A 15,735-nucleotide genomic window follows, 5' to 3' on the forward strand; every position below is an offset into this window, starting at 1 on the left:
GCGACGCTCACTTCCGGGTTGGCCAACATACGTCAGCCCTCCACCACGCTATACTGTAAAAACGCATGTTCAAGTTGAATGATAATGCATGAATTTATTCTTTATTCTGCCATATAATTTATTTAAGGGGGGGGGGGGGGGGGGGGCATACAAGTCTTTTGGCCATAGTGGATCCAGATCTGTTCCGGAGCATTTCAGCACCCCGGGCAACAGCGCAGGGTTGCCAGGTCCTGCAAAAAACGTCCTGCCCACATACCGTTCAAAATCCACCCAAAATGTCCTAGAAGCAGCCCAAATAAAAAGGATATTCCACCTTGGCCAACGTTTTGAAAGTAATAATAATTGAGGGAATATCTGCAGCGAAATGCATTGTGTGTGTGTGTGTGTGTGTGTGTGTGTGTGTGTGTGTATTAACACGCTATTTTATGTTGAAATGCGACGTAATCCAGTGTTCACGAAAACGTACACTGTCAACGTATGCTTTTGGCGACTGGGTTGGCTCTCAGATATACGTGTTTCTAACAAGATGATATCATTAAAAGTTAGGCTACATAAAGTAACGGTTTAATAACACAAACGCAGGAAACACGTGAGCTGCTAGTTTAGCGAAAGCAGCGTCCCTAGCAACCTGACGTCGTTGAAACATGCGAGCGAGCCGATAAAATCTTCCTAATAACTATAAAACTAAAGATCAGACGTAATCACTGACTAAAGATTATGCAAGTAAAAAGTATATTTCTCGCTAGAAATGTTATTAGAAACAAGTTCAACGGTGATTCGGTCCTAAAATAGGCCTATTGCATTTCCCATTCGATTAATAAAGAAAACCAATCCCGAGCCCGTGCACGTTCTGTCCGAGCCCGGCCCGCCCCGACAGATTAACTGTAATTATGAGCCCGAGCCCGATTTCAACCCAACATTTTTTTTAATACATATGTAACTTTGTTCACATTTATTCTACTCTGCTAAATATATATGTAAGGGATAATGCATAGAACGCCGGTCATTATCGGGAAATTAAGCCCCACCAGGGCGAACAGTACACCGACGCGCAGCGAAGATGTCTTGCTTCGCCCTGAAGGGTCTTATTTTCGATATTGACCGGCGACGTTCTATACATTAGCCCGCTTATTACACGGCTACTGCCAAAACGAAAAAATAACTTCACATGCTGTGTCTTTTTTACAATTTATTCGTTACCAGCATTCGTAGTGTTGATCAGCAGAGGGGTTGACAAGTCACCGGACCCATGCAAGTGAACGGAGCATTCCACGGCATTGAGAAGACCCGTGTATTAAAGACCTATAATATTTCTGTTCATGGCATAGATTTCTCCTCAGATTAGGCTAATAAACCAATGATAAAATAAAAATAAAAACGCTTGATCAAAGGCCCGGCCCGAGGATAGTGGTGGTAAATATCGGCCCGACCCGGCCCGCGGATCGGGTCGGGTCGGGCTCGGGCAGAGAATCTAAACACTGACTGGAACTACTTAGCAGGTGTCTGTAGGCCTATATCAGGAGATAATACACACCCTGCAGCCAATCAGAATACGAGTATTCCCCCAGACTGTGGTATAAACAATATTATTCACGAGTTATAATCAACCCCTACACATCAATATTAATGATTATACGGTATGACTTCTAGATGTCACGTCCGCTCGCGACACTGGACTTGCGAGGCATCGACGCGGACTTCCATTCACATAGTCAAAAACAAGACAATAGATCTATGGCTAGATCAAAACATCAAGACATACAATTCTAAAAAGAACAGATGAAGCAGCTACCCTTTTTTCCTTCGCGGTTTGCCTGAGCAGCGCACCTTCATTTAATATATCCGTGAATTGTCACAAATTCTCAGAATCAAAGGTGAAAGTAGAAACGGGTGGCCTAAAGCTGTCATATTGTTCACAGACAAGTTTAAGTAGAAACGGGTGGCCAAAAGCTGTCATATTGTTAGTTATCACAGACAATTTTTAACAATAAATGTTCTGTACGGACCTCCTTAAGGGACATTAGGGAGAACGCTCCCGGACAGAACCTTAGTTTGGAAGTCGTGCTAGTGACACGACAAATACTCCCAATTGAAATACATGGGTTTGAAATTTGTGCTTTAAAACACAAACATTTTGAAAATACGTGTCCCTGATCACGTTTCAATAGATTAAATAACGTGACAGTGTCACGTATTTTCGTGAGACCGGGTTGTGTATTTAGGCCTTTCGGCTCGATTCCACCGGAGGCGTACGCGCCGCGGCAAGGCTGCGCCGCGGTCACCGCTGCTGATCGCTTCCACTCTATGGCGAGTGGATAGTGCCAAACCTAAAAGGCCTTCACACACCGGCGCCGCAGCGGCGCGCATTTTACGTGCGTCAAAAGCACGCCCCTAGCACCAACAGGAGGCGGCGCGACGGCCGCGCTGCAGTATAAAATCAGGAAGTCACCTGTCAATCGACCGCAGCAAAGAGACGAAACGCAATGGGTGAGTAGCCTATTGTAGCCTAGTTTATTTATTTTCCATCTTTTTGGCTGAATAATTTGAAAAATGTATAATCTGCGCAGTGAAAGTATGTTTTCAAGCATCAGATCAACTTAGTTTGTAGGGCACTTTATCGTTTTATTTACTGTCATTTCTTATTTATTTTATATTTTGCCATTATTCATCTACTGCATCAACAATCTCAATAACTGCAGGACCTTCTATCAAGCCTTTTTAGTATATAGTGCAGTCACCTTTTAAGGCCAATTGTTATTGTGTGTATTTATTGTATTGAGCTCCTGGATGGCTTTATTGATCCCCATTGGGACCAATACAGTATCTATCTATCTATCCATCTATATAGCCTTAACATAGCCACACATTTACATGTATGCAGCCAGTAGTTATCCATTTTAATTGAGCAAGCTCTTTTACATTTTATTGAGGTTTTTTTATTTCAACAGAATAAATAACTGTTGCCAGACAGAAGGGGGCTGCCCTTCTTCTCCTGCACTGTAGGCGGGCAAGGAGAAGACGAAGGGTTTGGGTGCACCCCATCAATGAACAGAGACAAGAACAGGGGGTATGCCACAATCTGGTCCAGGAGCTCCGTGCAGATCCTGAGAGGCACGCCAATATTTCAATTCGCCACTAAGTGTGCAATGGCAGAACCATATGGTGCAGCCTATATGATGACCTATAATCTAGTTATTATCCCTCTCTGGTATACTCTTTTGCATACAGGTCCTTCTCAAAAAATTAGCATATTGTGATAAAGTTCATTCTTTTCCATAATGTAATGATAAAAATTAAACTTTCATATATTTTAGATTCATTGCACACCAACTGAAATATTTCAGGTCTTTTATTGTTTTAATACTGATGATTTTGGCATACAGCTCATGAAAACCCAAAATTCCTATCTCAAAAAATTGGCATATTTCATCCGACCAATAAAAGAAAAGTGTTTTTAATACAAAAAAAGTCAACCTTCAAATAATTATGTTCAGTTATGCACTCAATACTTGGTCGGGAATCCTTTTGCAGAAATGACTGCTTCAATGCGGCGTGGCATGGAGGCAATCAGCCTGTGGCACTGCTGAGGTCTTATGGAGGCCCAGGATGCTTCGATAGCGGCCTTAAGCTCATCCAGAGTGTTGGGTCTTGCGTCTCTCAACTTTCTCTTCACAATATCCCACAGATTCTCTATGGGGTTCAGGTCAGGAGAGTTGGCAGGCCAATTGAGCACAGTAATACCATGGTCAGTAAACCATTTATCAATGGTTTTGGCACTGTGAGCAGGTGCCAGGTCGTGCTGAAAAATTAAATCTTCATCTCCATAAAGCTTTTCAGCAGATGGAAGCATGAAGTGCTCCAAAATCTCCTGGTAGCTAGCTGCATTGACCCTGCCCTTGATAAAACACAGTGGACCAACACCAGCAGCTGACATGGCACCCCAGACCATCACTGACTGTGGGTACTTGACACTGGACTTCAGGCATTTTGGCATTTCCTTCTCCCCAGTCTTCCTCCAGACTCTGGCACCTTGATTTCCGAATGACATGCAAAATTTGCTTTCATCCGAAAAAAGTACTTTGGACCACTGAGCAACAGTCCAGTGCTGCTTCTCTGTAGCCCAGGTCAGGCGCTTCTGCTGCTGTTTCTGGTTCAAAAGTGGCTTGACCTGGGGAATGCGGCACCTGTAGCCCATTTCCTGCACACGCCTGTGCACGGTGGCTCTGGATGTTTCTACTCCAGACTCAGTCCACTGCTTCCGCAGGTCCCCCAAGGTCTGGAATCGGCCCTTCTCCACAATCTTCCTCAGGGTCCGGTCACCTCTTCTCGTCGTGCAGCGTTTTCTGCCACACTTTTTCCTTCCCACAGACTTCCCACTGAGGTGCCTTGATACGGCACTCTGGGAACAGCCTATTCGTTCAGAAATTTCTTTCTGTGTCTTACCCTCTTGCTTGAGGGTGTCAATGATGGCCTTCTGGACAGCAGTCAGGTCGGCAGTCTTACCCATGATTGCGGTTTTGAGTAATGAACCAGGCTGGGAGTTTTTAAAAGCCTCAGGAATCTTTTGCAGGTGTTTAGAGTTAATTCGTTGATTCAGATGATTAGGTTGATAGCTCGTTTAGAGAACCTTTTCATGATATGCTAATTTTTTGAGATAGGAATTTTGGGTTTTCATGAGCTGTATGCCAAAATCATCAGTATTAAAACAATAAAAGACCTGAAATATTTCAGTTGGTGTGCAATGAATCTAAAATATATGAAAGTTTAATTTTTATCATTACATTATGGAAAAGAATTAACTTTATCACAATATGCTAATTTTTTGAGAAGGACCTGTATATATATATATATATATATACTTTTTTTTTATCCCTCGGGATAAATACAGTGATGTTATTGCTGTGCTGGATTCAGTAGCCAGTGTATTTTATTTGAGTGCTCGAGACACTTAATGTTATTTTTCCTTAAATCCAGAGAGACAGTTAATACATGATCTGATACCAGAGAGACAGTTAATACATGACAATGCATTTTTTAGCTTTGCCTGTGTTTTCTTTTACTTATCTATTTTATTGTATGAGAATGTTTCTATGTGAAGCACTTTGAGTCTGCTTCATGCATTAAAAGTGCTATATGAATGAAGTTGCCTTGCCTTAAATAAAAATATATATATTACAAGTAATCTGGTTTCTACCTACATGGTGTGATTATATGTGACTTGATTTCGTCTATTTCCCATTATGGTTAATGGTTTGGGTACTTGGTCCACCATTGTTGATTTCTCACCTGAAGATCCAATCTCCAGAGCTATGGCTCGCCAGGCAATGACCTTTTTGGAGTTGTCTTTGTAATGACGGGTACTTTGGTCATACAATTCGACATATTTTTCCACCTCGACGACCAGTCTCTCATCGTCCATTCTCGTAATTGTTTCTCACAAACGAAAGAGGGCGACATCCAGTGGTGAGGGGTAGATATGGACGCTGGTCCAGGAGCTCCGTGCAGAGAGGCACCGCCAATATTTAAATTCGCCACTAGGAAGTGTGCAATGGCAGAACCGTATGGTGTAACCTAGTCATGATGACCTATAATTTAGTTATTATCACTCTCTGGTATAAATACTCTTTTGCATATATATATACGCATATATTTTATCCCTCGGGATAAATACAGTGATGTTATTGCTGTGCTGGACTCAGTAGCCAGTCTATTTTATTTGAGTGCTCGAGACACTTAGGGCCCTATTTTTGTTAAGGAGCTGAGGGTGCAGGCAGGCAGGTAGGACCCAAACGCAGACGGTTTCAGGAAACGGCACTTTATTCAGGCCTAAAGGCTAAGGCACAGGAATCAGGGAACTCGGGAGACGACAGGGAACTCGGGAGACGACAGGGAACTCGGGAGACGACAGGACTAACAACCACAAACAACCACGGACAACCACAATGACAGCACAAGGAACAAAGGAAAGACGAGGGCTTAAATAACAAACACAACGAGGAACAGCTGAGACACATTTGGGGAGGGAACAGTAATCAACACAGGAGGGAAACACACACACCCTGACAGTACCCCCCCCCTTAAGGGTCGACTCCCAGGCGACCCACGACAAGCAAAACCATGAAGAAAGTCAAACCCAAAACCGGTGGGTGGAGGGGCGCCAGGAGGAGGGAATCAAAAAAAATAAATGGACTGGGGCAGAGCCGAGGGACGTCAGGCGGGCGGCCAGAAAACTGCCCCAGGGCATGGCAGGGAGCCTCAGGCGGACGGCCTGGCGGGCAAGCAGAGGCAGAGGGAAGGCGGAACCCTTCAGGAGGCCGGCGGCAAGAACGATGAGGGCTCAGTCCCTCAGGAGACCTGCAGTGGCAAAGAACCCCCTCAGAAGGCCGGCAGCGGTGAAGGCGGAACCCTTCAGGAGGCCGGCGAAGGCGAGGTAGAGGGCGGGTCCCCTCAAGAGGAAGGCGAGGTAGAGGGCGGGTCCCCTCAGGAAGGCCAGGTAGAGGGCGGGTCCCCTCTGGTGGAAGGCCAGGCAGGAACGGAGGGCGTGCCTCCCCTGGACGGTCTGGAGGGCGGACCCCCTCCGGCAGGAGCAGAGGCCGGTCCCCCTCTGGAAGGAGCAGGGGGCGGGCCCCCTCAGGCAGGAGCGGAGGCCGGTCCCCCTCTGGAAGGAGCAGGGGGCGGGCCCCCTCAGGCAGGAGCGGAGGGCGGACCACCTCAAGCAGGCGAAGAGGCCGGTCCCCCTCTGGAAGGCGAGGAGTGGGCTCAGGAACCGGACAGGGCTCGGGGACCGGAGTCAGTGCGGGAGCTGGAGTGCCAGGAGGAACCGGGTGGTACCCCAAACTCTCCCAGGGATCTATTGCCTTCCCTAAGAACTCAAATAAATCCTCCCACTCACGGCTAGCTTGATCGTCCGCTGGGTCCAATGTTGGTGCTGTCATTCTGTTAAAGAGCTGCGGGTGCAGGCAGGCAGGTAGGACCCAGACGCAGACGGTTTCAGGGAAAGGCACTTTATTCAGGCCTAAAGGCTAAGGCACAGGAATCAGGGAACTCGGGAGACAACTCGGAACTCGGGAGACGACAGGGAACTCGGGAGACGACAGGACTAACAACCACAAACAACCACGGACAACCACAATGACAGCACAAGGAACAAAGGAAAGACGAGGGCTTAAATAACAAACACAACGAGGAACAGCTGAGACACATTAGGGGAGGGAACAGTAATCAACACAGGAGGGAAACACAGGGAAACACACACACCCTGACAATTTTAACGGTCTGAAACGCAAGTGGGAGGCGCAAAGCGCAAGTAGCTTTGTGGGCGGTTCTACGGCGCTATCGCTATTTTACAGGCGGATAAATGACACTTGCGTCGCGGCGCAAGTGTCAAAAGGGTTGGTCTGAAGCAGCCTAGTTACCCGTAGGTGTGGTTTGGGCGTAACGTCCAACAAACCAATGAGAGTGCCAGCTCCCATCCCCTTTAAGAGCCATGAGCGCATTTGAATCGGACGAGTTGATATTTTGACAGCGCGTCTGCAGTCTCCGATGAGACAGATGCACATGAATTTCAAACTGCAAATGGCTCAGTTTATTGCCAAATAATATGGCCTAATTCACACATGGAATAAGGGGTTTTCTTCCACAACTTCAGAAATACTGAGTCCTCAAATAAATTTCGGCAAAGAAAACGTATATGATATAACATATGATATGCGGTAACTGTGGTTCTATTTAATGATATACGCAATACATTATAAACATTGTTTCTTATCAGTATTGTATGCTATCCTAATATGCATGTGTCCCCGCGGTAATAGACATTGCCATTGATTGTATTATGCGTTACGTGTTTAGTTTGCGTGTGTTTAAACAGAGCACACACGCGCCCCCGCAAGTAGTTAATATTACTCCCCCTCTGGGCTGGTTCCTATTTACAGCCACTTCCGGTTGGGGAGGGGGGGTGCAGGGAGGCGGGGGGGGGGTTTATGATGGGCAATAAAACCATAAACCACACGCCATAAAACCATAACTTGTATACACAGGCATGACGTGTATAATGCCTGTGTTGATGCTGTAGGGATCACTGGGGTGCGGGTCTGTATAAGCACTGTGTGTGTGATTAGTGCAGGGAGGTGTGAGTATGTATTGTGTGTATGTGTGGGGGTGTGTGTGTGTGTTAGGGATATGCGTGGCCTTAGAGACGGGGGTGAAGGTGTGTGGTAACAGTCAGGTCGTCAGCTCTGTTTGATGTACACCCCAGCCTCCGATGCGGATTGTGGGCTGATGCCTTGATGTTGGGTAGTGGGCATCCATACAATACCATAGAGCAGTGGTTCTTAAACTTTTTGTCTGGCGACCCCACAAAAAAGTATTGTAAGGTCTGACGACCCCACTTTCCCCAAACCCATTCTAAGTCCTTACTCAAACGTTAACAACTAAATCAAGCAAAAAATAGTATGCAAAGTAATTACTTTAGCCTATATCCGTGCAGGAGCGGAGACACAGCCGTTGCAGGGGAATGAACGCCGTTCATGCCTGGTGTACATCCCCGTGCCCCGTCGTGCAGGAGGAATATCTCCGTACACCGGGCATGAATGTCCGTTCATTCCCCTGCATGCGCAATGGCTGTGTCTCTGCTCCTGCACGAATATAGGCTACAGTGAGGTTTTTTTTAACAAGCAAATCATACTGTCTACTCTGTACAGTAATAAAGAGTGTATAGTGTCCGGTCTTGTCGCTGAACTGATGGTTTACCCTCCAGCTCCACGGATGGTCGCTGTCACTATTGATGTTTGGGACTGCATCTCTTTGATATCGCCAAACTTCCGGGTCACGTAAACCCGACCAATTAAATATTAAAATCAAATTCAGTCCTGCTGCCTGTTTTTTCATTTCGTATTCTTGATCTGAAATATGAAAAACCAGACATTTTTTTGTTTTTTGTGTTGGATTCAAAAACAAAAAACAAAATAAGCTGTCACTTTTTAGTTTTTGGATTTTTGATTTCCAATCGAAAATAGAATGAATGAATGATACACGGATTACGGATTCAATAGTTTTCGGACAGTTCGGTTTGAAGAAAAAATCAAACTAACGAAACATACACTGACCGATGTGCGTGTCTATCTCTCTTTTCACTACACAAATACAGACATTGTAACATGTGATAATCCATCAATCCACCGATTGATTATTAAAAAGGCTTCTTTGAAAGCAAGCGACCAGGAGCAGGCTCAGGAAAACAGCGGAGAAGTGAGCCAAAATGGCGACAACAGAAAGTTATTGTCGAACCCAGTAAATCTTTTTCAAATAATGAATTCAGAGTAAATCTATTTTTTTAATGGAAAAGCAATAGTTTTATTCTGCATCCCTCTAAATGCTCTGTAGGTATTTTTAAAATAATATGGCTTTTAATAAAGATTATCCATATTCAACCTATAACCTCTATTATTTAACCATGTTTAGGAAAGGCTTTCTAAACTTTTTCTGTTTATTTTAACATTTATTTTCTCTCAAATTATGCAGTGTCACCAACGGGAGCATCATTAATCACAAAATTGAAAGAGGAGAACAAATTGGCTAAGATGAAAATACAACGCCTGGAGGAGCGGGTGAAGCACCTGGAAGAGGCTAACATCGATCTCAAAAAGGACAAAGATTTTCTGCTTAGTAGATTTGACGAGAAGCCAGGTACAATTCCATTAACCCCCCACCACACACACACACTTCAAAGACCATAGCATACAGTAAATGCATATATACATATAATATATATGTATATATTATGTGTGTGTGTGTGTGTGTGTGTGTGTGTGTGTGTGTGTGTGTGTGTGTGTGTATACAGTATGTCATATACACCCACACACAAACAGTATATTATTTACTTTGCTTACTCTATAGTCTCTCGACATGTTAATTTCCACAGGTCCTTCTCACAAGAGTGCAAAGAAAGAAGTCATCTCTACCTCCTCTGAAACACCCTCAGCCTCATCCTCTGATGAGTCATTCTTCTCAGAGGAAGAAGAGGTTAAGGTAAAGGAGAAGAAGAAGAAGAGGAAGACCAAGAAGCCAATGAAAACCTTAGAGCCACACAGTCGCTCAAGGAGTAAGTGGAGCTATTGGCTTAACAGGTTTTGCTCTTAAAGAGGAATCCCATTCATTTTTCACTCAAAGAATCTATGGGGGTAACACAACTGCAGGGGTGAAAAGTAATGAGTTACATTTACTCTAGTTACTGTAATAGAGTAGTTTTTTGTGTACAATAACTTGAGTAAATATTGTTGGAAGAAATTTACTTAGTTACATTTTAAATAGCTTCAGCTACAAAGTAAAAAATTCGTTCAGCTCCATCTACACCAAAATACCCCCCCCCCCTCCTTGGGAGCAGACAGGAAATACACTAAAGAAGCAAGTGTGTGTGAGGGAGTGAGGGAGAGATTTTTAAGCTATCTATTTTTATCTTTATTTTATTTTTTTATCCCTGTGGAACTGAATGAATGTTCGAATGACTCTGGGCAACTGCAGTGTCAGAAGGTCAGAATCGAAAAGATTGTGCCACGAGGAGCTAAAAAAAAATGAACTAAGTAACTTTTACTCTGAGTACATTTTAAATTAGCTACTTTTTACTTTTACTTGAGTAGATTTTTACACCAGTACTTTTACTTTTACTTGAGTAAAATTTCATCTAGGTGACTGTACTTTTACTTGAGTAGATTTTTTATGACTCTTTCCACCCCTGCACAACTGTAGCTGAAACCTGACCTAATTGTTCATCAACATTATCCTCTTGTTTGAGGTGTCTGTGTACCAAGTAGTAGTAAAAAAGAACAAGAACATTTGGCACTACATAAATCAAGTTACAGCTAAAGCTTACTTCATGGAGCATATAGCATAAAACTGAAACTTAAGGCCATTCTCTCCATTAGGTCAGCTTTAGCTGCCTGACCATAACTCCGTGTATGTTGCACCAAAGGTTGTCCTCGACTAAAGATTTTCATAGTCGAGTCTGATTTGTCAGATTTTGCCCTCAGTCGACTAATCGTTGATTCATGATGTTTATTGATTCATGATCTCATTTGCATTTCTTTCTGCTACAGAAAAAAAGAGTTTAAACACCCGAATAAACAAATACTTCAGTCTCATTATAATATAAGAAAACATAAATTCTGTGTAAAATCAGATGTTCAGCACTGCAGCAGGGAGCACCCCTATATATTCAGAATCCTTTTTTTTTTTCCACAACCACATTTTGCGACTATTTGACGAGGTTCAGTCGAATCAGACTTCTCCGAATCGAATCGTTGAATAGTTGACTATTTGAATAGTATTCAAATTAATAAATATGAATAAATAATAGTATTCAAATAAATTTTCTTCTTTTTCCTATGGACCACATGTGATGAGCTTGAACAATGGGGCTTAGGTCTAACACCAAACTTCTCCTTTAAGGAAATCAATCATAACTAATTCAAATTTTGTCATCTTCTCTTCCAAGTGACAACCATCGATGGCGTGGTGCGGCGCTACATGAGGGCTCTCAAGAGCTTCAAAAAAACTGGATCCATGAAGCGAGCCTTTGAGCATTTGGGGGTGGACCGGAACACCATAGCAAGGACCGCCCCAATCGCTGAGGTCCACATCATTTTCCCAGACATATTTGAGGGTTTGAGTAAAGATAGCCATGACAAAATCTCCACCTTCACAGAGAGGTGCAGGGAAGCCATAACAGCAGAAATGGCGAGCACACTGACGCACAAAAAAAATGCAGGTGAACTACTGCCGATCACTTACAAAATGACCTAATCATTAGACAATTGGCTTTATGCACAGCTCCACGACTTCCTGAAATAAGCCAGCTCGTTTATTTCATGTCTTACATTATTGGACCAACTGATTAATCCAGGTGTGTCTGACCTCACAACAATGGTCAGGCACACCTGGATTAATCAGTTGGTCCAATAATGTAAGACATGAAATAAACGAGCTGGCTTATTTCAGGAAGTCTTGGAGCTGTGCATAAAGCCAATTAGTCAATAGTTTTTATTGTTGTTCATATTTTGTTAAGAAACTTTTTCCAGTATTTGTGTTTGCTTGTTTTGTAGCAATGTTGCAGTTATTACAGGCCCAGAAGTCACAATGTATGCCAGCAATAGCTGGTTAAGTTTGATTTGAGTCATTAGACCTCTAGATTTTGAGTTAAGTTTGATATTGTTGATAGCTACTGGTCAGGAGCAGCAAAGCATTCTGTAAGGGTGATCAAAAGCAGCTTTTACCCATTAGTTCGAGTAAAAATGGTAAGGGAAATACATGCAACATGTTCATGGTCAGTAATCATGACATGAGTGTTGAGCAGAGGTTTCTAAGCACATTGTAACGTGTATAGTATAATTTTGTGACCTTGTGTCGTGATAATGATGATGACAGCCAGTTCATATGTTCATGAGAAAATAAAATTGGCAATGATGTTATAATAAAAACATTGTTATAATGATGTCATAACAGTCAGTTTATCCTTTATGATATGTTAATGACAGATCAAAATGCTACCACTTTACTTTAGGTCAAAGAATTTCTTCATTACATTGTCATAATGATGTCATGACAGTCAGTTTATCCTTCATGATATGTTAATGACAGATCAAAATGCTACCACTTTACTTTAGGTCAAAGAATTTCTTCATTACATTGTCATAATGATGTCATGACAGTCAGTTTATCCTTCATGATATGTTAATGACAGATCAAAATGCTACCACTTTACTTTAGGTCAAAGAATTTTGTCATTACATTGTCATAATGATGTCATGACAGTCAGTTTATCCTTCATGATATGTTAATGTCAGATCAAAATGCTACCACTTTACTTTAGGTCAAAGAATTTTGTCATTACATTGTCATAATGATGTCATGACAGTCAGTTTTTGGTATTCTGTCAAACATCAATGACCAAGTGCTAGAATTGGTCTTTAACCTTGCACAGCTAATTATAATTATCATTGTCAACTTGCCCTAAACACAAAAATAGATGCATATTTCGTTAATGTCAGGTTGTCGTGACAGAGACATTTTCTAGTAATGTCACTTTGAATAATGTCACGTTGTCATAATAAGGACATCTCAAACAAATGTAATGTCAAGTTGTCATGACAAAGACATTTTCTAGTAATGTCACTTTGAATAATGTCACGTTGTCATAATAAGGACATCGCAAACAAATTTAATGTCAAGTTGTCATGACAAAGACAAATTCTGGTTATGTCACCTTGATTAATGTCAAGTTGTCATAATGAAGACAACCAAAATAATGTCAACTTGTCATTACCAAATCGAATGACACTTAATGACAACAGTCATAAACGTTTAATGACATTGACATAATGTTTATGACATTTTTATGACTGTGTCATGTCACTCTTATGACAATGTCATGTCACTCTTATGACGGTACCTTCAAGTAAAGTGTTACCAAATTTTGTATGTTCAATATCACTTCTTTGTAACCGTATCTGGTTCCAACAGTTACCTTCATTATACTACCCGATTGTCCTACACTAACTATGTATATTGGATGACCTAATCTTAATTTATTCTACGTATTGTTCGCATTTGATGTTGTCCACACTTGATTCACTCCTGTGTACATTGCATACCACATCAAACGTGTATGTATACGCCTTATTCTCTGCCTTTTGCATACCACATCAAACGTGCATATGTCTTAGCAAAGTGAAGTAAAGTAAAACGCAGTTTTATCTTTACTTATTTATTGTTATACATGTCCTGGACACGTCCATTACTATTTCCAAAACAGTTTTTTTAGCTACGCAGGTCCCAGACCCAACTATACCATTACATGAACAGTATTTATTATTATAATTATCTAGTTTTTTGTTGGTCAACATCAAATCGATACATTAATTCAACCTTTTAATCCTGACCCACTTGAATTCTCCCCGAAGGAGCCCGTGATTGTGAATTCTCCCGGAGCCTCCCATTGAGCTCCACCGTCACCACCTCAGAACACTGCAGGAACGATTAGTCGATTAACGCGTGGCTCGGAGGCTCCCAAGGAGCGCCACAATCCAACGTCTTACACCAAGTCTATGGGGGAATCTTGAGCCAGGGCAATTAAAACTGTCTAAACTAGGTAGAATAAGAGTCATCCGAATTATGCACATCTGGGCATTAAATATAGGGTGATATTCTAAAACAAAACAAAAACTGAACCTAAAAGAAAAATTCAGAAGTTATTGGGTGAAGCAAATGTTATTGCAAGTTAATTATAATGAACCATTTTCTAATTATCTTAGTTTTATATGTGGTATGCTTTCAATATCCCCTCGTGTATGCAACAGTCGAGTAACCTCCATTATTTTGGTGGCTCTGACACACACAAGAGGACATTCACACATGGTATATGAATCCACCATTTGTTTTCATTTTATATTTTTACAGATTTTTATTTTCATTTTATTTTTATCTCTATATACACATTCTTAAGAAAAGCACGAACGAAGATTAATCATAACATGCATCAACAGACCTAAAAATAAGCATATTATTCAACAATTTGAGACCTCAGATGGGATTTCTTCCTGCGGAGCCCTTCATTTTCTAAAGGGTCCGCAGAAAGGTCCGCTGAGTGGCCAGGAGTTCTTACACCTTCAGAAGTGTTGCTGAGGACAGCTGCCTCACAACAAACCAAAAGCCTTTGTTAACCATATGGTCATCTAAGTCATCATTCCTTAAGATGTCATAAATATGGGGTTGGCCGTTCCTTATCACTTGCGTCTCTGCGCTTCTCTGGGGATCAAGGATAACGGGCCCAAACCAACACAGGACAACAAAGGAACAGAGTGAGAACTGACTTCCACTAACCTCAATGGATTTTGAACGACCCTGCAGAATAACAGGGTGACAAGACCACATGGGAAAATACAAACATACAAAACGTAAATTTGAACATTATCAAAATATCTTAATATTAAAAATCTGCATTTCAATATTAGGCATCATACTTCTGTTGTTACCGGAACGTTGTCAGTTGGGGACAGTCGGGGTTACGTACGGCTGTACGTTTTGGTTGACCATTAAACAGGTTGTGGTATATTGTAATAATCGAGTATCCACTGTCTTGGCGTGTAATGAAAAAACGTAACACGTATATTGTTAATCAAAATTAGGATGAATTATGGATTACATTTTAATCTATTTATGTAATTTGATTGTAAATATTGCCAATTATTAACCATTATCAACCACGTGAAAAAATACTTCTTTTTTTTTTATATTGTTATTTTCATAGTTTGGAATGAAATATATATTTTATTCTTTCTTATTTTGGTATTTTGGACCTCGTCAGGTCTGTTGAACTATGCATTTCTACCGCTTGTCCTCAGGATCCTCTATTGGGGGGGACTCTTCTGCTCTCCTATGAGGCAGGTTATCCCAGAATTCTCCTAATAAGAATCCCCAGGCCTGGATAATCCCCGGACTTCTGTGGACGAGCGGTATGCATGCTATGGACAACTTTAAAGGCTAACCGTTCATGATGCGGAGTTTAGATAATTATTCCTATCTTAAGATCACCGTGTAACTGTCGTACAGGGATCTGGTTTGATGCAAGACCCCTGGGTTGGTGTCCTTTTGTAGGACTTCTTTCGGTTCTGGAATCCGGCTTTCCTAATTGTTGAATACAAGATATTGCATGCATATTGGTGGTACGATATTATATCTATT

At 41.9% G+C, this 15,735-nt stretch overlaps 1 protein-coding gene across 1 annotated transcript; it reads left to right on the forward strand.

Annotated features, from left to right (window-relative positions):
* The first annotated feature begins 8,535 nt into the window (after nucleotides 1-8,535).
* Nucleotides 8,536-12,357, forward strand: LOC132451216 (coiled-coil domain-containing protein 106-like). The gene is made up of 3 exons (XM_060043576.1): nucleotides 8,536-9,687; nucleotides 9,923-10,102; nucleotides 11,492-12,357. The coding sequence occupies exons 1-3, from the start codon at nucleotides 9,582-9,584 to the stop codon at nucleotides 11,797-11,799; spliced, it is 594 nt and encodes a 197-aa protein (XP_059899559.1). The 5' UTR covers nucleotides 8,536-9,581; the 3' UTR covers nucleotides 11,800-12,357.
* The last annotated feature ends 3,378 nt before the right edge of the window (nucleotides 12,358-15,735 follow it).

The sequence above is a fragment of the Gadus macrocephalus genome, chromosome 2, assembly GCF_031168955.1.
Source record: "Gadus macrocephalus chromosome 2, ASM3116895v1".
Lineage (NCBI taxonomy): Eukaryota > Metazoa > Chordata > Actinopteri > Gadiformes > Gadidae > Gadus > Gadus macrocephalus.